Genomic DNA, 19,904 nt, shown 5'->3' with positions numbered 1-19,904 from the left:
ACTATCAATAACCTAATGACTTCCACCAGTCTTGTAGTTCACCTACACATAAGAGATTCAAGCTTTAGGAACCCAAACTTGTTGAGGGCCCTTCACCTTCTCAACAAGTGACTTAGCTACCCAAATCTTCTTAGGCCTATTCTTGTTAGGGGGTCCTAAGAACATGACTTTCATCTTTCCACTAGAATCCTTTCTAAGCATGTAGTGAGCATTGAAGGCAAAGGGTCTAGCATGCTTGGGCAAGGGTTGTGGCGGTGGAGTTTGGCACTCATGAGCAAAGTGGCCTTCTTGTCCATACTCAAAACATCTCTTTGGCTTTGGCTTTGGCTTTGATTGTTGTTGTTGAACTTGAGCCTTCTTCTTCTCTACACTTGCCACATATCCAATGCCACTTCTATCCATCTTCATGATGGTGTTCATGAGTAGCTCACTTTGGAGATGCTTGCCTCTTGCAAACTTGCTCAATCCCATCTTGAGATGCTCTTTCTCCATCTTGAGCTTCTTGTTCTCTTCATTGAGAACATCACCGTTCTTCTCTTTCTTGAGCTTCTTGTTCTCTTCTTTGAGCTTCTCATTCTCAAGGATCAACTCTTTATCATGATCAAGAGTTTCTAGCACAATGGTGTTGTGGCTTTTCATTTCTTCAAGATCTTTCAAGAGCTTTTCATTTGCATTCTTGAGCTTGACATATTCATCATAGTCATTGCACTCAATCACTTTCTTGCCTTTGCCACTAGATCCTTGCTCAATGCTCTCATCAATTAAATCATCACATGATGTAGCCATATCAATCTTAGCAACATGGTTAGTAGCATCATGTGGCTCATTTGGTAAAAATTCTTGAGCAATAACAAGAGTATCATAATTGATCTTTAGAGTTGTATATTCATCTTTTAGCTTGTTGTGGCTAGTGATGAGCTCATTGTGCACCCACTCAAGTTTATCATGTTTATCTTTAAGCTCTTTCTTAGAAGATTTGAGCTCCTTGAGTTTGGATGATATAGCATCATTTGTTTCTTTAAGCTCAACATTAGCCTTTTCCAATGTATCACATTTTGCTAAGAGTGAATCATTTTTAGCATCAAGCTTTTCATTTTTAGCTCTACTCTTTCTAATGATCTTAGTGTATTTTTTTAGTATTTTGACAAGATCATCATATGAAGGTGAATCATCATCATCGCTATCGCTATCATCATCACTAGCTTGCTCATCATCACTACTATCATCATTATTAGTTACCTTGCGTTCACCCTTGGCCATAAGGCATAGGTGTGTAGAGGATGATGGCGATGGTGGCGGTGAAGATGAAAGATCAATAGCAATGGCAGCCACCTTCTCATCTTCACTATCATCATTGGATGATCCACTAGATGAATCAATGTCCGTGAGCCAATCACCGATGATGTAGGCCTTTCCACTCTTCTTCTTATGGAAGTCCCTCTTTTTGCCATCTCTCTTCTTGTATGGCTTGTTCTTCTTCTTCTCATCTTCATCTTTGTTACTTGAGTCATCTTTCTTGCCCTTGTTCTTGTTCTTGAACTTATCTTTCTTGGGCTTGGTGCATTGATGTGCTAGATGACCAAGTTCACCACAATTGAAGCAATCCATTTCGGAGATTGGCTTTCTTCTAGAGCTTGTGAAGAACTTCTTCTTCTTGCCGTCAAACTTGATGCCACTCTTGTTTAGCTTCTTTAGCATCTTGGCGTCTTTCTTCACCATGAGAGCAAGATTTTCATCTTCATCTTCTTCATCACTTGAGCTCTCATACTCAAGTCTTGCTTTGCCCTTATCTTGGCTAGCTTTGAATGGTAAGTCCTTCTCTTTCTTCTTGGTAGTGGATGAGCCATCTTGTGGCGTGATGTGCATGTACATCTCATGAGCATTGATCTTTCCTAAGATTTGTGTCAGTGTAGCGGCGGAAAGATCACCTTGATGTAGCACGGTCACAATATGCCCATATTTGTCAATGGGGAGGACACTCAAGATCTTTCTCACAACGTTGGATGGTGACATTTGAGTAAGTCCAAGCCCATTGACTTCCTCTACAAGAACATTTAAATATGAATACATCTCATTAGCACATTCTTTGGGAAGCATCTCAAATGAATTTAGCTTTTTAATTACAAGATGATAGCATTCCTCATGCTCACTCTTGATTCCCTCATAGAGCGCACAAACGTCCGACCATAGTGCATGGGCGTCTTTGTGGTTCCTTACACGGTTGAACACATCTTTGCAAAGGCCTCTAAAGATGGTGTTTCGAGCCTTTGCATTCCACTTTTCATAATTAACCTCATCGCCTTGTAAGTTAGTAGCATTCCGAGGTTTTGGGAAGCCTTGTGAGGCGGCTCTAAGTATACCAACATCTAGAGCTTCTAAGTACGCCTCCATGCGGATTTTCCAATATGGAAAGTCATCTCCCTCAAAAATAGGAGGAGGCCCATCCCTGTGAGACATCTTGCTCAAAGCGATTAAGCTTAAAAATGTGAGCACGAGGCTCCGATACCAATTGAAAGGATCAAGATGCCCAAGAGGGGGGTGAATTGGGCTAATTCTAAATTTTCTTGCAATAATCAAATCCTACGGTTAGCCTAATTAACCCCTTATGCCTAGAAAAGTGTTTCTATTAATCTAACGCACAAAGGACTTGCAACCTATGTTCCAAACTTACTCTAGCATGGCAATTTTATGAATGTAAAAATAAGTATTAAATTGCTCAAAGTAAATGCTCAAAGTATTTGCTCAAAGTAAATAGAAAGAGAGGAACGCGGCGATGTTTTGCCAAGGTATCGGAGAGTCGTCATTCTCCACTAGTCCTCGTTGGAGCACCCACGCAAGGGTGTAGCTCCCCCTTCATCCGTGCAAGGATCAAGTGCTCTCTATGGGTTGATTCTTCGACACTCTATCGCGGTGAATCACCCACAACCGCTCACAACTTGAGTTGGGTCACCCACAAGCTCCACCGGGTGATCACCAAGCTCCCAATCACCACCAAGCCGTCTAGGTGATGGCGATCACCAAGAGTAATAAGCACAAACTCTCACTTGACCACGCGGAGCCTAATGAGAACGGTGGATGCACACTTTGCTACTCTTGATTCACTAATGAGGCTACTCTCTTGGATTCTCAAATCACAATCACCTCACTAGGACCTTGCTCTTCTTGGCACTCACAAACGTGTTTCTCAGCTATTGGAATGAGCAAAAGTAACTCCACACACGAGTGGAGCTTCTATTTATAAGGCAGACTGAAAAACGAACCGTTATGTGCTTCTGCGGGGTGACCGGACGCTCCGGTCATGTTGATCGGACGCTCCGGTCAGTTCAACCCGCACACCAGTGATTAAGTATTGACTAGATGCTGGCAGCGTCCGATCATCACTGACTGGACGTGTTTGGTCGCATTAAACCCTCACTAGAACCTTACTGTACTTGACCGGATGCTGAACCCCCAGGGTCCAGTCAGTAGTGACCGGACGCGTCCGGTCGCAGATATTCTCTTCTAGAACCTTACTGGAGTCGACCGGACGCTGGATGACAGCGTTCGGTCACTTGACCACTCCAGCGTCCGGTCGTGCCAGACACAATCTCCTTGGTCAAATGAACTGACTGGACCCTGCGGCCAGCGTCCGGTTGCACCAGAGCCAGCGTCCGGTCAACATTTGACCCTCCATTCACTTCCAACTCTCGATCATATGTGAATGAAGTTTGCTCCAAAGGATCTTAGGCATATGTAGGAGCTACCTAGTGCTAGTTTAAACAAGTGTGCAGCACACCTAACTCACTAGACTCACCTAGGTCAAGCTACCCATCCATACCCCCCTTAATAGTACGGCCAAAGGAAAAACTAAGTCCTAAACTGCTCTAAGTGTCTCTCCAACTCCAATCGACGCTTAGAACTAGTCATCCTTAACCTTGTCGTCCATCCTTTAAAAACCGAAACGATTTCCATCGTAGGGGCATGATCACCTTGATTGTCCAATTGATCTCCATTACCATGACCTAACTTAATTGCCTCTGCAAAACATATGTTAGTCATAGTAATCTTGCATTGTCATTAATCACCAAAACCCAACAAGGGGCCTAGATGCTTTCAATCATGTCGGGCCCGATGCCAGTTGCTGATGATGCTACGAGCGTCCTGGTGCGGATTGGGCCACTCGTGTACCGGCAGTCGGTGTGGAGCAGGTGCCAGGTCAGACCATGGCACGGCTGTCGCCCCCCGAGTAGCGCCTGATGGCTGTAGCGATGAGCGAATGGAGCGATCTATCTGGCGCGTCCTCGTTCCCCCAGCGGGGAGAGAGGGCACGTGTTAGGGTCACGACATGGAGCTTTCCGCTTGTTGAACAACGGCGGCTTCTACTAGAACCCAGAGGTTCTGACAGACTGCCCGCTCCTGGGGGTCGACGGGCTCGGGAACGCCACGCAGAAGCATTGGCGCAACGGTGATGTTCTGGACAGCCCGAGCGAATTGTGGGAGATCGTTCCCCTCGTTCATGATGTCGTGTTGGACCTGACGGGCATGACCCCGGGCGCCACCCGCCGGGCCATGCGCATGGGGCGCAACATGCTGTACCGACTACGACGGTGCAGGCGGCGGCTGGTTCTGCCGTCGTTGTCGTAATTCCTCGACGTGCGCTTGCGTAGACATGAGGGCCCCCGCACGCGGGTCTAGAGGGGTGAGAGTCTGCGCAGACTCCACAACCACTAGCGGCTGTCCCGGAGCATCCGCCATAGCGCACTCCCGGGACGGATGGTGGCGGGGTGCCACATCGCCAATGCTGGAACTGTCGCTCTCGCCCTTGTCATCCAGGAGTTCGTGGAAAGCGGCAGGAGCGTAGCCTGCCATTCCCACGAATTTGGATGTGAGGGGGGATGGTGCCAGCATCCTTCGGAGCCCCCTAGCGTACGCATCCATGGAGGATGCGACGTCGTAGGGGAACCGATCGTACGTTGTTTGTGGTGTGGGTGATACGGTCCCTCCAGATGATCGGTGGGAGATAGTAAATAAAGAGTAAATAATAGTATGCATATTACTTACAGTGGGGTTTGAGCAGAGAGTTTGCTTGGAATGAAGCGCAGATGTCGCATCGTTGAAGTCATGCGTCCTAGAGTCGATGGAGGGCGCCCCTCCGATAGGTGCCAAAATGTGAGCCTCCTCACGGAGGTGTAGTACGCCGAGCCGGTCGGCGACGAAGTCCAGGTTTCCAAAGAGGAAGGCCTGGGATGGCTCAAAGATGGGTGGAACCCACATCCCAACAGGTGAGAGTGTGGAAAACTCCAGCGAGCCAAAGCGAATCGTATCACCCGAGCCCGCCGCGGTGAGGGTGGTGGAAAAGTGGGCCATCCGATGACCAAAAAGTGTTGAATGTACAACGTCTTCCCCACGGATGGCGCCAACTGTCGGTGCAGAAAGTGACCAACACGTAAATATTTGTAGTTTTACCGTACGTTGTGATCGGAGGTGGCCTAGCACTCAATGACATAAGGTTTATACTAGTTCAGGCAACGTGCCCTACGTCCAGTTTGAGTCGGTCAATGACTTTATTCGTGAGCCCAGGTGCTCGAAGTCTGCAGTGGGGTTACAAATGAGAAGGAGAAAGATGGGGTGCATGAGAGGTTCGGTCGGACTCCGATTGGAAGGGCCGAGAGCGACAGGAGCTCCGCTATGAGCTAAGTGTTCAAGCGTGTGCTTGAGGTCCGAACCTGGCGGTTCTGTGGTTGTGAGCTAGTGAACTTGATCGATCTAATGAATCTAAAGGGACTGAGCTTGAATCAACTTGGTCTATTGGGAGAGAGCGCATCCCCTTTTATAGATGAAGGGGATGGCCTTACAAGTGAGAGGGAGAGAGTACGAATGCTTCTAAGCCTTGTTGCCCACGCCAACGGGTACAGGATGATGGTAGGCGCCCACAACATTGTTGGATGTTAGATGCGCATGGGAGGTTCCGTCGTCCTTGTTTGGGTATGGCAGATGTCGGTACCTACATATATTGTTGATGCCCAGAGGCATGTGAGAAGTTTCACCATGTGCACTCGGTACGGTAAATCCTAACGCCCACAACACTATCGATTCCCAAAGGCATGTGGGGGGAACCTTACCATATGGGAGTTTAATGACGCCCACAATATTGTAGGGGAAATGTAGGCGCCTACAACACTGTTTGTGTCAAGCCGGTTGCAAAGTATTGTTTCATGCAGGGTACGGTCCCTGGTACCGTGGTTTGACTTGTGCGCCTTGCCTTGCTTTTCTCTACACGTCTCCTAGTCCCTACCGAGCGGGCATCCCCGGTCGATTGATCCCAGTAGGCTCTGATCGTGCCAGTCAGAGAAGAGCGGTGAGCATGGGCTAGGTGTATCCCCGGTCGGAGAGTGCGGGGTCAAAGTTAGAAGCGGTGCTTTTGGCCAGGCCTTCCGGTCGAAGAGGCCATCCGGAGGTGGGTTGGCGACCGAAGCGAGCGCTCCGGTCGGAGAGATGGGCCAGAGTCAGAAAACGGGTGTTGCTCCTCCTCGGCCTGACCTTCCGGTCGGAGATTGGATCACTCCTCTGGCCTGTCGCTCAAGTATTTGGGCTGCCCATGAGTTGCGTGATGTCTGCTTGGGCTGAGCTTTTGCGGGTAAGTCGGTCCCCGAGGGACCCCAGGTTTATGAACCCGACAAAGCTTGTCCTTGGATCAAACTGAGTTAAATGTCTTTGGCAAGTATTCTAGATTGAACCAAATTTGGAAAAATGATCCTCACCCCATTAATTGACATTGATAATCTCAACCTATCTATATTTTGAACCTTTATGGTCATTGATGACAAAGGAGGAGAAAAAATAAAGATATAAGTGTTAAATATTAAGGGGAGAAATAGTGCACTTAGATAGTGAAAAGACTACAAGGGGGAGAATTTGACATAGGGGGAGAGATATGACAAAGAAAGGGGATCAATTAAAATTATGAGCATACAAGTAGGGGGAGCAAGCTCATGAACTTGTATGGTGCATTTCATATATTTGCTTGCATGACATAAGTTTTAAATTTCAATATTCATGCTTGTGTGGTGTATGCTAGTTATAGATTTGGATGATGAAATGAAAAACTAGCATGCATAGGTTTAAGTAACTAGACTCATGCTCATATTATGAAAACTAGACCCTTGCTTCTAATGTTGATCTCACAGGATATTCTAGTTCTTATGTATGTCTAGTTACTCATGGTGCTAAGGATGGTATATTGGTGCACTCCGATTGATATCACGCTTCAAAGGTCCATCTTTTATACCTTAGCATCATTTGGTAGACATTGTCTCCCATATTTCCTATCTAAGCATAATCCAAACTCTTAGCACATATGTAGGGGGAGCAATTGCTACCATTTGGGGTTCATGAAACTTGTCCATATCCTTTTACACATGGTAAATATGCTTGGGCAAGCAATATGGATTCAATTGAATTTCAATTCATATATTTGTGTAAGGGTTGTCATCAATTACCAAAAAGGGGGAGATTGAAAGCTCTAGTTTGGTTGTAGTGAATTGATGAAACCCTAAGTGCTAACCTAGTTTATCAAAGTGATTATGAGATAGGTAGCACTACTCCAAGTGGTGAAACAAATGAAGATCATGACATGATGATGGTGATGCCATGGTGATGATTAAGTGCTTGGACTTGAAAAGAAGAAAGAGAAAAATGAAAGGCTCAAGGCAAAGGTATAAGTGGTAGGAGTCATTTCATTTCGGTGATCAAGACACTTAGCGAGTGTGATCACATTTAGGTTCGATAGCCGTACTATTAAGAGGAGTGAAACTCATATCGAAATACGGTTATCAAAGTGCCACTAGATGCTCTAACTCATTGCATATGTATTTAAGATCTAGTGGAGTGCTAACACCCTTGAAAACATTTGTGAAAATATGCTAACACATATGCATAAGGTGATACACTTGGTGGTTGGCACATTTGAGCAAGGGTAAAGAAGATAGAGTTGAAAAGGAGTTAGTCGCGCTGGTCACAGAGTGACCAGACGCGTCCGGTATTAATGACCGGACTCTGGCTCAGTGGAGTGACCGGACACAGAGGAGTTACTGTTCTACGTCCGATTAATGTGAGTTAGCTCGGTTCAAGTTTGTAGAGAAGCGACCAGACGCGTTCGGTCGGTGTGAACCAGCCGGTCTCGACTTTCAGCGCTATAATTGATCAAACTCTGAGAGCGTCTAGTCCGGTGTGATTGGACACGTCCGGTCAGCCCAAAGCGTCTCTGGGAGCTCTCTGGACTCGACCGAACGCTGAGTCTCCTATGTCCAGTCCGGTGTGACCAGACGCATCGGGTCGGCCTAGAGTGGCTCTGTGAGCTCTCTAGACTTGACCGGACGCTGAGTTTCCTGTGTCTAGTTGTAGTTGAGTGTGGTACTCGTGGCAGCAATGGCTACTTCATTTGAATGGGTCAGGCAGCGATCGGACGCAGGCGATCGGACGCTAAGTCTCCTATGTCTGGTCTGGTGTGACCAGACGCGTCAGGTCGGCCTAGAGTGGCTCTGGGAGCTCTCTAGACTCGACCGGACGCTGAGTTTCCTGTGTCCGGTTGTAGTTGAGTGTGGTACTCATGGCAGCAATGGCTACTTCATTTGAATGGGTCAGGCAGCGATTGGACGCAGGCGACCGGACGACCCACCGGACGCGTCCGGTGCACACGTCTGGTGCGTCCGATCATCCCGTAGTCAGCCCAATAATTGAGCCAACGGCTCTATTGTTTGGGGTATCTATAAATACCATTTGGCTGGCTCTAACTCACTCTCTTGGCCATTTGCATTGACATAGCAACCTTGTGAGCTTAGCCAAAGTTCTCTCACTCATCTCCATCATTGATTCATCATCTTTGTGAGATTGGGAGTGAATCCAAGTGCATTGCTTGAGTGTTTGTATCTAGAGACACTTGATGTTCGTGTTTTGCTGCGGTATTCGCTTGTTACTCTTGGTGGTTGCCGCCACCTAGATAGCTTATTGCAGCGAGGATCGTCGAGCGGAGGTTGGTGATTGTCTCCGGCTCTGATCGTGGTGATTGTGAGAGGTTCTTGACCTTTCCCCGGCGAAGAGCCAAAAGATACTCTAGTAAATTGCTCGTGGTTTGTCTGATCCTCATCTTGTGTTGGTTGTGCGGCACCCTATTGAGGGTTTGGCGTGTGATGCCAATTAGCGCGTGAACCTCCAAGTGAGTGAATTGCCACAACGAGGACTAGCTTGCCGGCAAGCAAGTGAACCTCGGTAAAAAATCATTGTGTCATTATTTGATTCTGAGGTGATTGGTATTTATTATTGTGATTGATTGGTTCATTCCTCGACTCGGCGGTATAACCATCTTGCTCACTCTCTCTTTACTTTACTGCAAACTAGTTGTCAAGCTCTTTAGTGTAGCTAGTCGTGAAAGCTTGTTAGTTTAGTTAGTATGGCTCTTTAGTTAGCCTTTGAGAGCACACTAACTTAGTGTAGTGACATAGTCATTATGTGGATAGAGACTATAGAAACTAGAATTGTGGTAGGTGGCTTGCAATTTTAGTAGGCTAGCGCAACACTTGCTTCGCCTCGTAATTGTCTAATCGGTTTGTTAAGTGTTGTTGTAAAAAAAATTAATAGGCTATTCACCCCCTCTAGCCATTAGGACCTTTCAGCGGGGTAGCAGGCCGCGAGTTGTTGGTGAAGACGACCTCGGAGGCAGTTCCGAGATCGAATTTGCTGTTGCGGGCGTTGGTGTGGTCGGCGCAGAATCGATCTGCACCGGCTTGAAGATCTCTCTGTCTCCGTCAGCATTGATGACCCAAGAGATCGATCCGACCGTAAAGATCTGGCCGGGCTCTGGAGAGGACGAAGGGCTTAAAAGTGTACCATCTTGTTCGTCATGGAAATAGCACGCACACCCCTACTCGACGCGTCAATTGTCGACATAATATCGTCGGCAGTCCTCCGAGGGGTATCCCACGAAGATAGATTGATCGACGGAGGTGCGTGTAATCAAGAACAAGAAGGCAACAGAGACACAAGAGTTAGACAGGTTCGGACCGTCAGCACGACGTAATACCCTACTCCTGTGGTCTGTTGGTTTGTATTGGCTATTGTATGATATTGCGTGTGTTTTGATGGGGTCCCCTACCCACCTTATATAGTCAGGGGTAGGGTTACAAGTCGGTTAGATCTAGAAGATAACCGATAAGCACTAACATATTACAGGAATCACGGTATCGAGCATATCCTAACATATCTCGTAGCATCTTCAGGATATTGCCCATGATGTCTTGCGGTACATAACGAGCAGTACCGTGCATCGTAAGTCTTCGTCTTGTGGGCTGGACCATCCCTGGCGGCGCAGCCCATGTAGTCTATCGAGGGTAATCCGGGATCGTACCCACAGTGTTATATGAGCTAAAAGTCCTCTTCTATATTAAAATGTAAGTCCCATTTATGCCCCTAAATTTCGCTGAATTTAAAAATTATTTTGAATTCCAGACAACGTGCCCTTCTTAACTCACTCTGGAGATGGATGGAGCCACTGCATACAGGGCACCGCGTCACTGATTCTCTGTGACGGCAGGCAGCTAGCAGTCATTGGCCTTTAAACAAAAATATGGAGTAACAGCTCGATCTGCAGCTTAAAACCTCCAGTGTCCGTTTTCATCGAGTAAATTTTTCAATAATCTGCAAATTGAAATGTACAATGTTCTACAAAAATTGCACCATGGGAGGAACCAATCAGCCTAATGTGTAATGTCAAACAGGTTGCACTAACAACAGTCAACAGATACCCACAACCTCTGATTGTCACTTTCCAGTTCCTACCAACTTCTGAAATCTGTCAAAATCTGGAAATAAAAATGTGTCCTGCTTTAGGAAGCTTTGTTAGCAGCAGGATTTCTTCCGAATTGTATGATCATTGGTTTTCCTTTGAACACATAGCCATGCGCTAGACTCTGCAAAACCATAAATGAGATATTTTCAAGCGCTCATGGTTCTCATGGACCCGATAACAAAGAGTCATGTAAACAGCTAAAATTATATAGAATACTCATTGGGTGGCAAAGGAAGATGATGTGTGCTCTTAAGACAAATCATGCAATATATTGATTTTCCTTTTGGCTTTTTGCCACATCTAGCTGTCTAATGCACTCAGGTTGTAGAGCATGTTTGGTTTGTTACCAAACCGCGCCATCTGCCACAACTCTGACGCCGCAGTTTTGAAAGTGTTTGGTTTGTCGCCAGAGTTAAGGCACCACTACAACTCGCCAACGCTATGCAAGTCATTTCTTACGCTATACCTCGCCGAAACTGCTTTAGGAAACTTTTGGCACGGCCGCGACTTCGGCGCGGCATCCGTAGGCGGCGTCCAAACAGAGCCGCAGTCCCAAAATTAGATAAATTAGCAATGAGCTCATACTGTGCAACATTACAAACAAGACATCATGTCAATAACAAAATCACTAGCCAGGGCACGTTGAGCAAGTTCAGCCGTGGGGAATGTGACAAAGGCCTGGCCACGCATCCGTCCTTCCTGCAACAGGATTAAAGAAAAAACAGAATGAGGAGCACAGTGGTAGCAAAAACGCAGAACTTAACAGTAACCAATGACAGCAGCTTTCCACATAATTTTCACTATGAAAAGTAGCTTGTAGATTTTTGTGAAAACAAGTTTATTTTTGGATAACTTTAAGGGACTAAGTCGATAATATACCTGCATTAATTTTATACTTTAGACCCAACCTTGCACTCTCCATGCTTTCAAATACAGAGCCTGAAGAGAGAAGTTAAAAAGAATACATTAGTGACAAATTGAGAAAATACTGCAGTGAATGAACAAATCTACTCTTTTGGAGAGAAAAAAAAAAGTATTAACACCGATGCAAATACAGGATATGCGACAAAACAATACAGGTTACAAAAACGCAGCATCGTCTAGCACTCTAGCTCTTTGTTACTCATGATGTTTCGGCTAGGTGCCTAGGACCTAGAATCTTAAGCACAAATGCAGTTAACATGAAAGCATGTTGACTGAATTAAACCATAGTTCTGATGATGGTGCATGCTTGCAGCCAGCTCTTTCATTCATAGCAGCAATTGATCAAGAACCATTTACTAAGCCAAGGAGCACACAAGCATGGTCATTGATTCCTAGGTAACAGATCTTTGACCTGGCCTATCCGCACAACCTCATAGCACATCTTAATCACCCTCAGCAATACATACAACTCAGTCGTTAAATTTAAGGTATGCCTACAGTCAACAGACAAGATTGCCCGGGTTCCTACTGGGCGTGAGTTGCACAAGTTGGAATAAATCTCAACCTTAGTAGTTAATCATTATATTTACAAACCCTTTAAAGGTAACTATGTGATCCCTAAAATTTTTCATCTGGGACAAATAACAAAGCAAGGCCCTGAAAAAGATTCGGTCTCTTGACGGCCTTACCAAAGACATAGTAGAAGTCATCATGAGTGACATCCTTTGCCAAGTTCTTAATGTACAAAACACTGGCAGGATTTCCTGGAGTGTAATTCTGCAAAATAACATAATATTTGAAGTTGATTCAGCGGTCAGTAAACAACTTATGACCTAAGGAAATATAAATGTTGCTTTACCTATCAACAATATCTATTATTTGAAATTTCAGACTACCATCATCAAGATCAAGGGGAAGGAAACAACTCACCAACTGATGATACATTCATAATAATCAGTTAATCACTTAATTCACAAATATATATGTCTCCGTTAATAGGATGCTTGGTTTGAGTAATCACTCCATTCTAGACGAGGTGGTGCATCATGTCTCCGTTCCTCAAATTTGGTGGAATGACTCCATTCCTCATACTAGTACTAATTGTTAGCTTGTGAGGAATGAGATGATGATGGATCAATCAATTCCATTCCACAAACCAAACAAAAAGTGAGGAATGAAAGATGATGGACTAAGTCATTCGTCACCCTATAAATATCTGTGCAAATGACATGGTAGTACTACATAAGCAATGTGTACCTTGAACATAGGAAGCGATAAAATCTCCTCTGGTGGTAATTTCTCTCTCGACATTTCCTGAGGTGTGACAAAATGTTTCTCTTGAAGTTGTTCATGAGTTGAATCAGGTTCATTTTCAGTCATACTTGGGACAGGTGGTTCCTTCTGTATAGGCTTAGGGACAATTTTTATCTGAAGAGAACCATTGCATCGGCAAAAAAAGATAAGACACTTGACTTTTCATCCAATGAGTAATAATCAACAAACAAAGAATAGTTAACCTGAAGTACTGGATTTTTCTTTTTGATCACTTGAAGCTCTTCATGAGCAACACTTTTATCAACTGCAGGACCAACAATCATTTCATGCTTTGCACGTTTGCTTTTCCGTTTATCAATATCTTCCTGCGATAGATAAAACGTGCATGAATGATTTAATAAAGACACTACAAGGTCAAACTGGAAACACAATAGTAGCAAGTACATCAGATGATTCTAACTCAGACTCATCACTAGACAAATCAGCCGTATGAAGCTCCCCGGTGGTAGTACATTGCGGTAGTGGCTGAGGATGAGGGGTAACAGGCACTTGCGATGGTAGCAGTGGAGTAGGCAATGCCATCCGAAATGGAGCAGGAAGGTTCATCTTGTTCATTAAATGCAGGACCTGTTTGAAGAAAAAATGATTTGATCAAAATGCATATACACACGCAGAATACGAAAAAATAGGCAGAGGCATGCCTTGCAAGTTGTAACAATGGGTGCATAGGGTGGAAATCCTAATAAACCTGGTTATAGAATTGAGGGACGGCAATCAGGGCATTGACAATATTTGTCAATATGTTTCCATCTGGTGGTGGATATGCATACCTAAAAAAATTGTAGGGCACTCAAATCAAGCTCAAGAAGGGCGGGCCTGGTGCAAGCGGTAGAGTCTTACCGCCTGTGACCGGAAGGTCCTGGGTTCGAGTCGCGGTCTCCTCGCATTGCACAGGCGAGGGTAAGGCTTGCCACTGACACCCTTCCCCAGACCCCGCACAGAGCGGGAGCTCTCTGCACTGGGTACGCCCTTTACTCAAATCAAGCTCAAGAAAGTGACGTGTATTAGGATTGCCAACAGTAGAAAAGGCTTCAGCATAGAATGGCAGTCAACAGGTGATTGCAAAACTTTGCAACATAGTAATAGAAGTGAATCAACTAAGTCAGCATACAGTAGCATAGAATTGATGCTAGTTTGATTTTGGTTACTTTCCAGAAAAATGGTAAATGCAAATAGACCATATATACTTTGCATGATAACACATAGGCCTTTTTAGACTGATGAATATTGTTTCAAATAAATCCAACTAGTTCACAATCTGACATAGATAACTCAACCCATAAATCTCAACAACCCAAGAATTCTGTTGAGAGAGAGAGAGAGATTCATGATTAGCAAAAAGAATTATGTGTAGGAATATGCACGTAAGCTTTGTCTTAAATTTTGTAGGAATCTAAATTCTCAGTAGCAGATGGCAAGTCAATCTCTTAACTACTAAATGAATGTTGAGAACAGTAATATATCATTGCAGGACAAGTATTCACAAGAGCTAAGAAACAGCTAAGTATCTTCATGCGAGTATCAAAAGATAATGAAGTGACATAATGATGCAGTGAACTGATAACATATTCAAGGTGCGGAGGGAATGGATAGTCCACACCAAGCTTGGGGGCAATTGGTTCAGCAGTTGATGTGTGATCCTTCTGATTTTGGGAACTAATACTTGGTACCTGGGACGCCCCATGCACTAATTGGTCCTGATGCTTCAGGTGAGAATCATTTGCATTTGGACGGTTAGCTCGCTCAACAGTCAACACTTTCCCCAGAAACCTCAACCTGCAAAGCCGGATAGTGAACAAGGCAATGCTTGACATATGAGTTGAGATGAGCACAATGGGGCATTTGAAAGAGAAGACGTGGTTAGTTCATGCAGCTAAGAAAGAGAGTCTAAGTAACCTAACAGATCGCGTGATTGACGAAGCAAACCTGTTCAAGAGCGAATGTGCGTTATTGGCTGCCGCCTCATCCCTAAAATCTACAAATGCACAATTCCTCAACCTGCAACAGACCAACAAACTGGTTTTAGAAACTAACCAAACATAATATTCCTCAGCCAGCAACAGACCAACAAAATGGTTTTAGCAACCAAATAACATAGGAGACAGCTCGGTATACATACTTGACCAAATATAAATGAGACATATCTATGACACAATAGGCCATTCCAGCATCACCGAAGCAGTTATACTAGACACAACCACGCGCTACTGTAACTAATTCAACATGTGAAGCACCAATCGAAGCATAATTAAGCAACAAGCGACAAGATGAGAGAAGTACTTTCCACCGGAACAGGGGCGGACGGATGTGGCCCCGCAGTGGGAGAAGAGGCGGGATAGCATCTCCAGCGTGATAGCCTCTGGGAGATGCCGCACCAGCAGCGTCGCCTCCCCCGGTGGAGCGGGCCCCTGCTGCTGCTGGTGCAGAGGCGGAGGTGTTGCCGGGTAGGGTGTTGTGGGGGTAGGAGGTAGCGTGTGCGGCGGCGGCGGGAAGGACGCCATCGAAATTGACGTCGGTGACTTCACGACGCTGTATTGGAGTGGGGTTGTTACCGGAGCGGGGCACTCCGGTCGGGGGCTCAAGCGCCGTTTCTGGCGTAAGGAATTCGGGCGCTCCTTGTAGGTGGCGTTCGTGGATGGCGGCCTCGGCCAGAGGGCCACCTCGGGGCTCGGGCGGCGGCCGAGGGCGGCGGTCGCCGGTCCGGAGTCGCGGACTCTTGCGCAGATTCCCCAGTCGTGGGTCGCGGTGGCTCGGTTGCTTCGGACGAGTTGAATGGTGCCGTTTGGGCCAAATTTCTTGCGGGCTGCGAAGTAGTAAATTCTTTTGGACCGGATTCCAGGATAGTGCTGTCGTCCATCTGGACTATCCGCTGGGCCCGCCACTGGCTGTGGCTCGACGGCAGGCAAGCGAAGGCGGCAAGGCGCCGTGTTCTGGCCGGGCCGGAGCCAGGAGGCGGAAGGGGGAGGAGGGCTCCACGCTCCAGACCTGTAACTGATGTATATGAGGCTACGGGCCGGTGTCTTGATGTGAGGAAATGATGCGCTTGTTGGAGGCCCGCCTATCACGTGTGCATTGTGGTCTGTATGCCGGGTTGGATCGAGTCTTCTAACCATCCAATGCACGACGGCCCATTGAGCGCTGGGTCTATTCATAGGCTGGAAGCTGGGCTCAAGTGGTCTAGGATGCGGAGAGGCCGTGGTGGACTTCTTAATTTTTCGCCGACAAGAGGAAGCTGCTATCCGCACGTGCGGGGTGTGCGCTGGTTGCATGCGCTTGGATTGAGATCGCACCGCCGGACGGGCCCTCTCGTTCTCGTATCTGCTGTACAAGGGCAACGATTGGGCCACGGTCAGAAAACCGGGCGCTCGTTTCCAAAATTTTCCAGCTGGATTCCGTTGTCGACTAGTACCTGGGTAAAATTAGAGCTCGTACTAGACCCGGCGCTGCCTCTATGTTTGGACCATGAACCGTGTCAAAACTCAAGAGTCAAGAGTACGTGGCCTACTTTAGTTTATTCGGTTCATAACTGCGGGAAGGAGCTCATTTGGGAATTGCCTTCGCTCCACGAACGGGAGCTGGCTGCGACGATAAACTAGTGCGGGCTCCCGGCCCATTTCGGGGAGTCCCTGCACAGAAGAGAAGTCGTTAACGGCGCATGCCAAATAGGCAACTCTTTGAGTGACTCATCTAAACACCTTCTAAGCTTTGTCCATCCGCAGCCGTGCATGCTGTCTGATCTTAAACTAATCGAACGTTAATCTGACACTCTTCCACTCTTCTCTAGGAATAAATGAGTATAACGTACTGCTAACGAACTTTCTGGAGGAGGAACATGTCATATACCAGATGTATATATTATATTATATTATATTATATTATATTATATTATATTATATTATATTATATTATATTATATTATATTATATTATAAACAGCGGCCTATTGGGCCTAAACCCACACGCTGTGTCTGAAAAACATCTAGCTAGCTAGCCCTTGCTTCTAAAGCTCTCTGAACCGCCGCAACGCGCAATTACAAAACGTGCCGTAATAGCCGCCATCCTGCTGCTGCTGGGCGTCGCAACTGTTGGCCACGACGACAGGGCGGACGACGTCGCCGTCGGAGTTCCCAAGTGTCATGGCATACTCAACGGGGGCACACCTGGCAGCTCCGCTCTCCTCGACGCGACACAACCACACGCCGGAGAGGCCGGAGCCCGAGCTTCTTGGACGAGACGAAGAAAAGGGGCAGACATAATCAAACCAAACATAGTAGAGTACAGAAGAAAAATCGTGGATCCGGTTTCGTCATGACTGATAGCTCCGGGCGATTGGTTGGGCTTTGGAGAAGACAACAAAGAAACGTAGTCCTACTACTAAATACGTTCCAAATTATACACTTGTTTGACTTTAAATTTGACAACTCATCTTATTCAAAAATCGATACGAAATATTACTTATTTTGTTGTGGCTTACTTTATTAACAAAAGTTCTTCAAGAATAACTTATTTTTTTATAATTTTTTTGAATAAGACGAGCGATTAAACATAGGGTAAAAAAAAGTCAAACGAATTATAATTTGGAACGGATGGATTACTAGACATCCCACGCATTAATTGTAGCCGTTGACATGGCAGTTGGCACACAACACTTGTTACCGACCAAGATGCATGGCAACGGTTGGAGTGGTGTAACAACCTAAAAATTCACACACTAAAAATCACAACTACAAAATTTTTGTTGTTACCCTATGCAATGTTGAGTGACATCTGTAGGAGCCAACCCTAGGTGTTGCATTAGATGTAACCCAAACTAGACAATTTCATGAGCATGGCATGTCATTTGTTAATTATGTTTATTTAAATCCTAACAAATAAAATGTAGCATACATTGTTAACTCAAATGGTGATTTCGATTTCCATTTGCTTTATGTGATGCTTAACAACTCCTTTAAAGTAATAAACCATAAAGTAATTATTAATCAAACCAAAGAATAAATGCTTAAAGAGAAAACTATTTCTATTTTTGTATAACAAAACTACACCTATTTTTGTATACAAGATAGCTAAATAAAGTTCCTAATATGTATAAGAGTGTTGTGGGTCTCACATCTAATAATCCAATGGATGAGGTACACCAGATTTGAATTCAAACTCCAAACCAAATTTGAATTCAAATAAAGAAGAAGAAAAACAAAACAGAAAAAGAAAAGAAGAAAGCCCACAGCCGGCTCGGCCCGCTAGCCAGCCCAGCCTGCGCGCGGCAACACCAGGCCTAGCAAGCCGGCCCAAACGCGCCGCTCACGCCCGCGCGCCCTTCTGCTTCCCCTTGCTGCCGCTGCCACCCGGACCCCACACGTCAGCCACTCTCGGCACAGTGTCTTCTTCCTCCCCACGCCGGCACCTCCTCCGATCGAGTCCCGACCAAAACGACAGGCGCGGGCCCGGGGTCACGCGAATCACCTGGCCTGTTCCCTTGGCGCCGCAGCCACGCAACCCTTGCGCCAACCACCCGCGCCCGCGATACCGTCCAATGCAATCAGTGCATCGTCAGCCGTCCGCCCCGTCCGCCATGGGTGAAGCTCGGACCTCGGGGCTATAAAGCAACGCCCAGAGCGCCCTAGGGATTCCTCAGCCCACGACGCCGCCGCTCGGTGGCCCAACTCCCGCACCACTCCGAGAGAAGAGGGCCGAGAAGGAAATTCGGAAGGGGGGAGGCGAGCAGAGAGCTCAGAGACGTTGATCACCGGAGCCCAGGCGCCGCCCTGAGCGCCTACCCCGACGACGCGCCTCGCCACCGCACCACCACCGAACGCCGCCAGCACCACTCGATGAGTCCTTTGCTGAGACCTCCTCCTAGCCCATGGACGCCGTAGCAGTGCACACGCTCGCCGCGCTCACGACGCCGCCGTCATGGCGCGGCCACCCCGTGCGCACCCGGCCGCCTCGCTGGACTAGGACGCGGCCGTAGAGCACTGTCGTGACGTCTGGAGGATAGCCGCGTAGACCGAGACATCGTTAACCAGCCGCAGCGCCTTGGCCACGAGCACCGGACCTCGGCCGGAGCTCCGCCGTGCACCATCACCACGTGCGGACTCCGCCACGCCCTATGGTCGTCGTTGACGCTATATCCTGCTTTCCGCTAACCGTCTGAAAGAGAACGGGGCACCAGGACCCCTGGAACTGCCCCTAGATGTCCCGCCGGCGAGCACCGTCACGTCGAGCCGCCGACCACCGTGGCCGAAGCCCCATGAAGCCCTGGCCGCCACCTTGACCCCACCACCGTACACGCCGAGGCCTGGTGAAGCTTTTCCCCACCTCAATTGGACGCCAGCGCCGCTATGGGAGCTCACCGGTGAGCACACCACCGGCGGGAACACGCCAGGGAAGGAAGCAGAGGATTCCCCTCATCGGCCGCACACGCCTGCACCTGGTGCACATGGACCAGGCCAGAGGGAAGAAGGATAGACTCGGTCCACCGAGGACCCAGCCTACGGTTTATGGACCGTGAACACCAGTCCACCGTGAGCCACGCGATGTGGGCCGACCTGTGGACCAAAGCCCAGTGGAGGCCCTTGGCTACGACGTGGCAGCGCCACAGCATGCCACGTGGTGGGCCAAAGCCCAACCCGTATCCAGGCCCAACCGGCCCAGTTTGGACCCGGTCTGTGTTGACCGTTGACCGGTCAACGTTGACCGATTGACCGGACCCACATGTCAGCGACACAGAGACTCTGGACCCACTTGTCAGTAGGTGACATCATGCTGACATCATGATGACGTCACGCGGGTCCCACCTGTCAGTAACAAACACAGCCGAGGTGACG

The 19,904-nt window shown here is 47.1% G+C and overlaps 1 protein-coding gene across 1 annotated transcript; it reads right to left on the bottom strand.

The window, feature by feature from the left end:
- Positions 1-10,619: 10,619 nt before the first annotated feature.
- Positions 10,620-15,853, bottom strand: LOC136532131 (U11/U12 small nuclear ribonucleoprotein 65 kDa protein-like). Its single transcript, XM_066524740.1, has 11 exons — positions 15,362-15,853; positions 15,008-15,079; positions 14,651-14,857; positions 13,770-13,851; positions 13,466-13,648; positions 13,264-13,386; positions 13,004-13,174; positions 12,436-12,523; positions 11,708-11,761; positions 11,456-11,526; positions 10,620-10,943 (listed from the first exon to the last, which is right to left on the bottom strand). The coding sequence occupies exons 1-11, from the start codon at positions 15,580-15,582 to the stop codon at positions 10,860-10,862; spliced, it is 1,356 nt and encodes a 451-aa protein (XP_066380837.1). The 5' UTR covers positions 15,583-15,853; the 3' UTR covers positions 10,620-10,859.
- Positions 15,854-19,904: the final 4,051 nt, after the last annotated feature.

Source organism: Miscanthus floridulus, chromosome 2, assembly GCF_019320115.1.
Source record: "Miscanthus floridulus cultivar M001 chromosome 2, ASM1932011v1, whole genome shotgun sequence".
In the NCBI taxonomy this organism is placed as follows: Eukaryota; Viridiplantae; Streptophyta; class Magnoliopsida; order Poales; family Poaceae; genus Miscanthus; species Miscanthus floridulus.
This window is presented reverse-complemented; position numbering and strand designations above follow the sequence as displayed.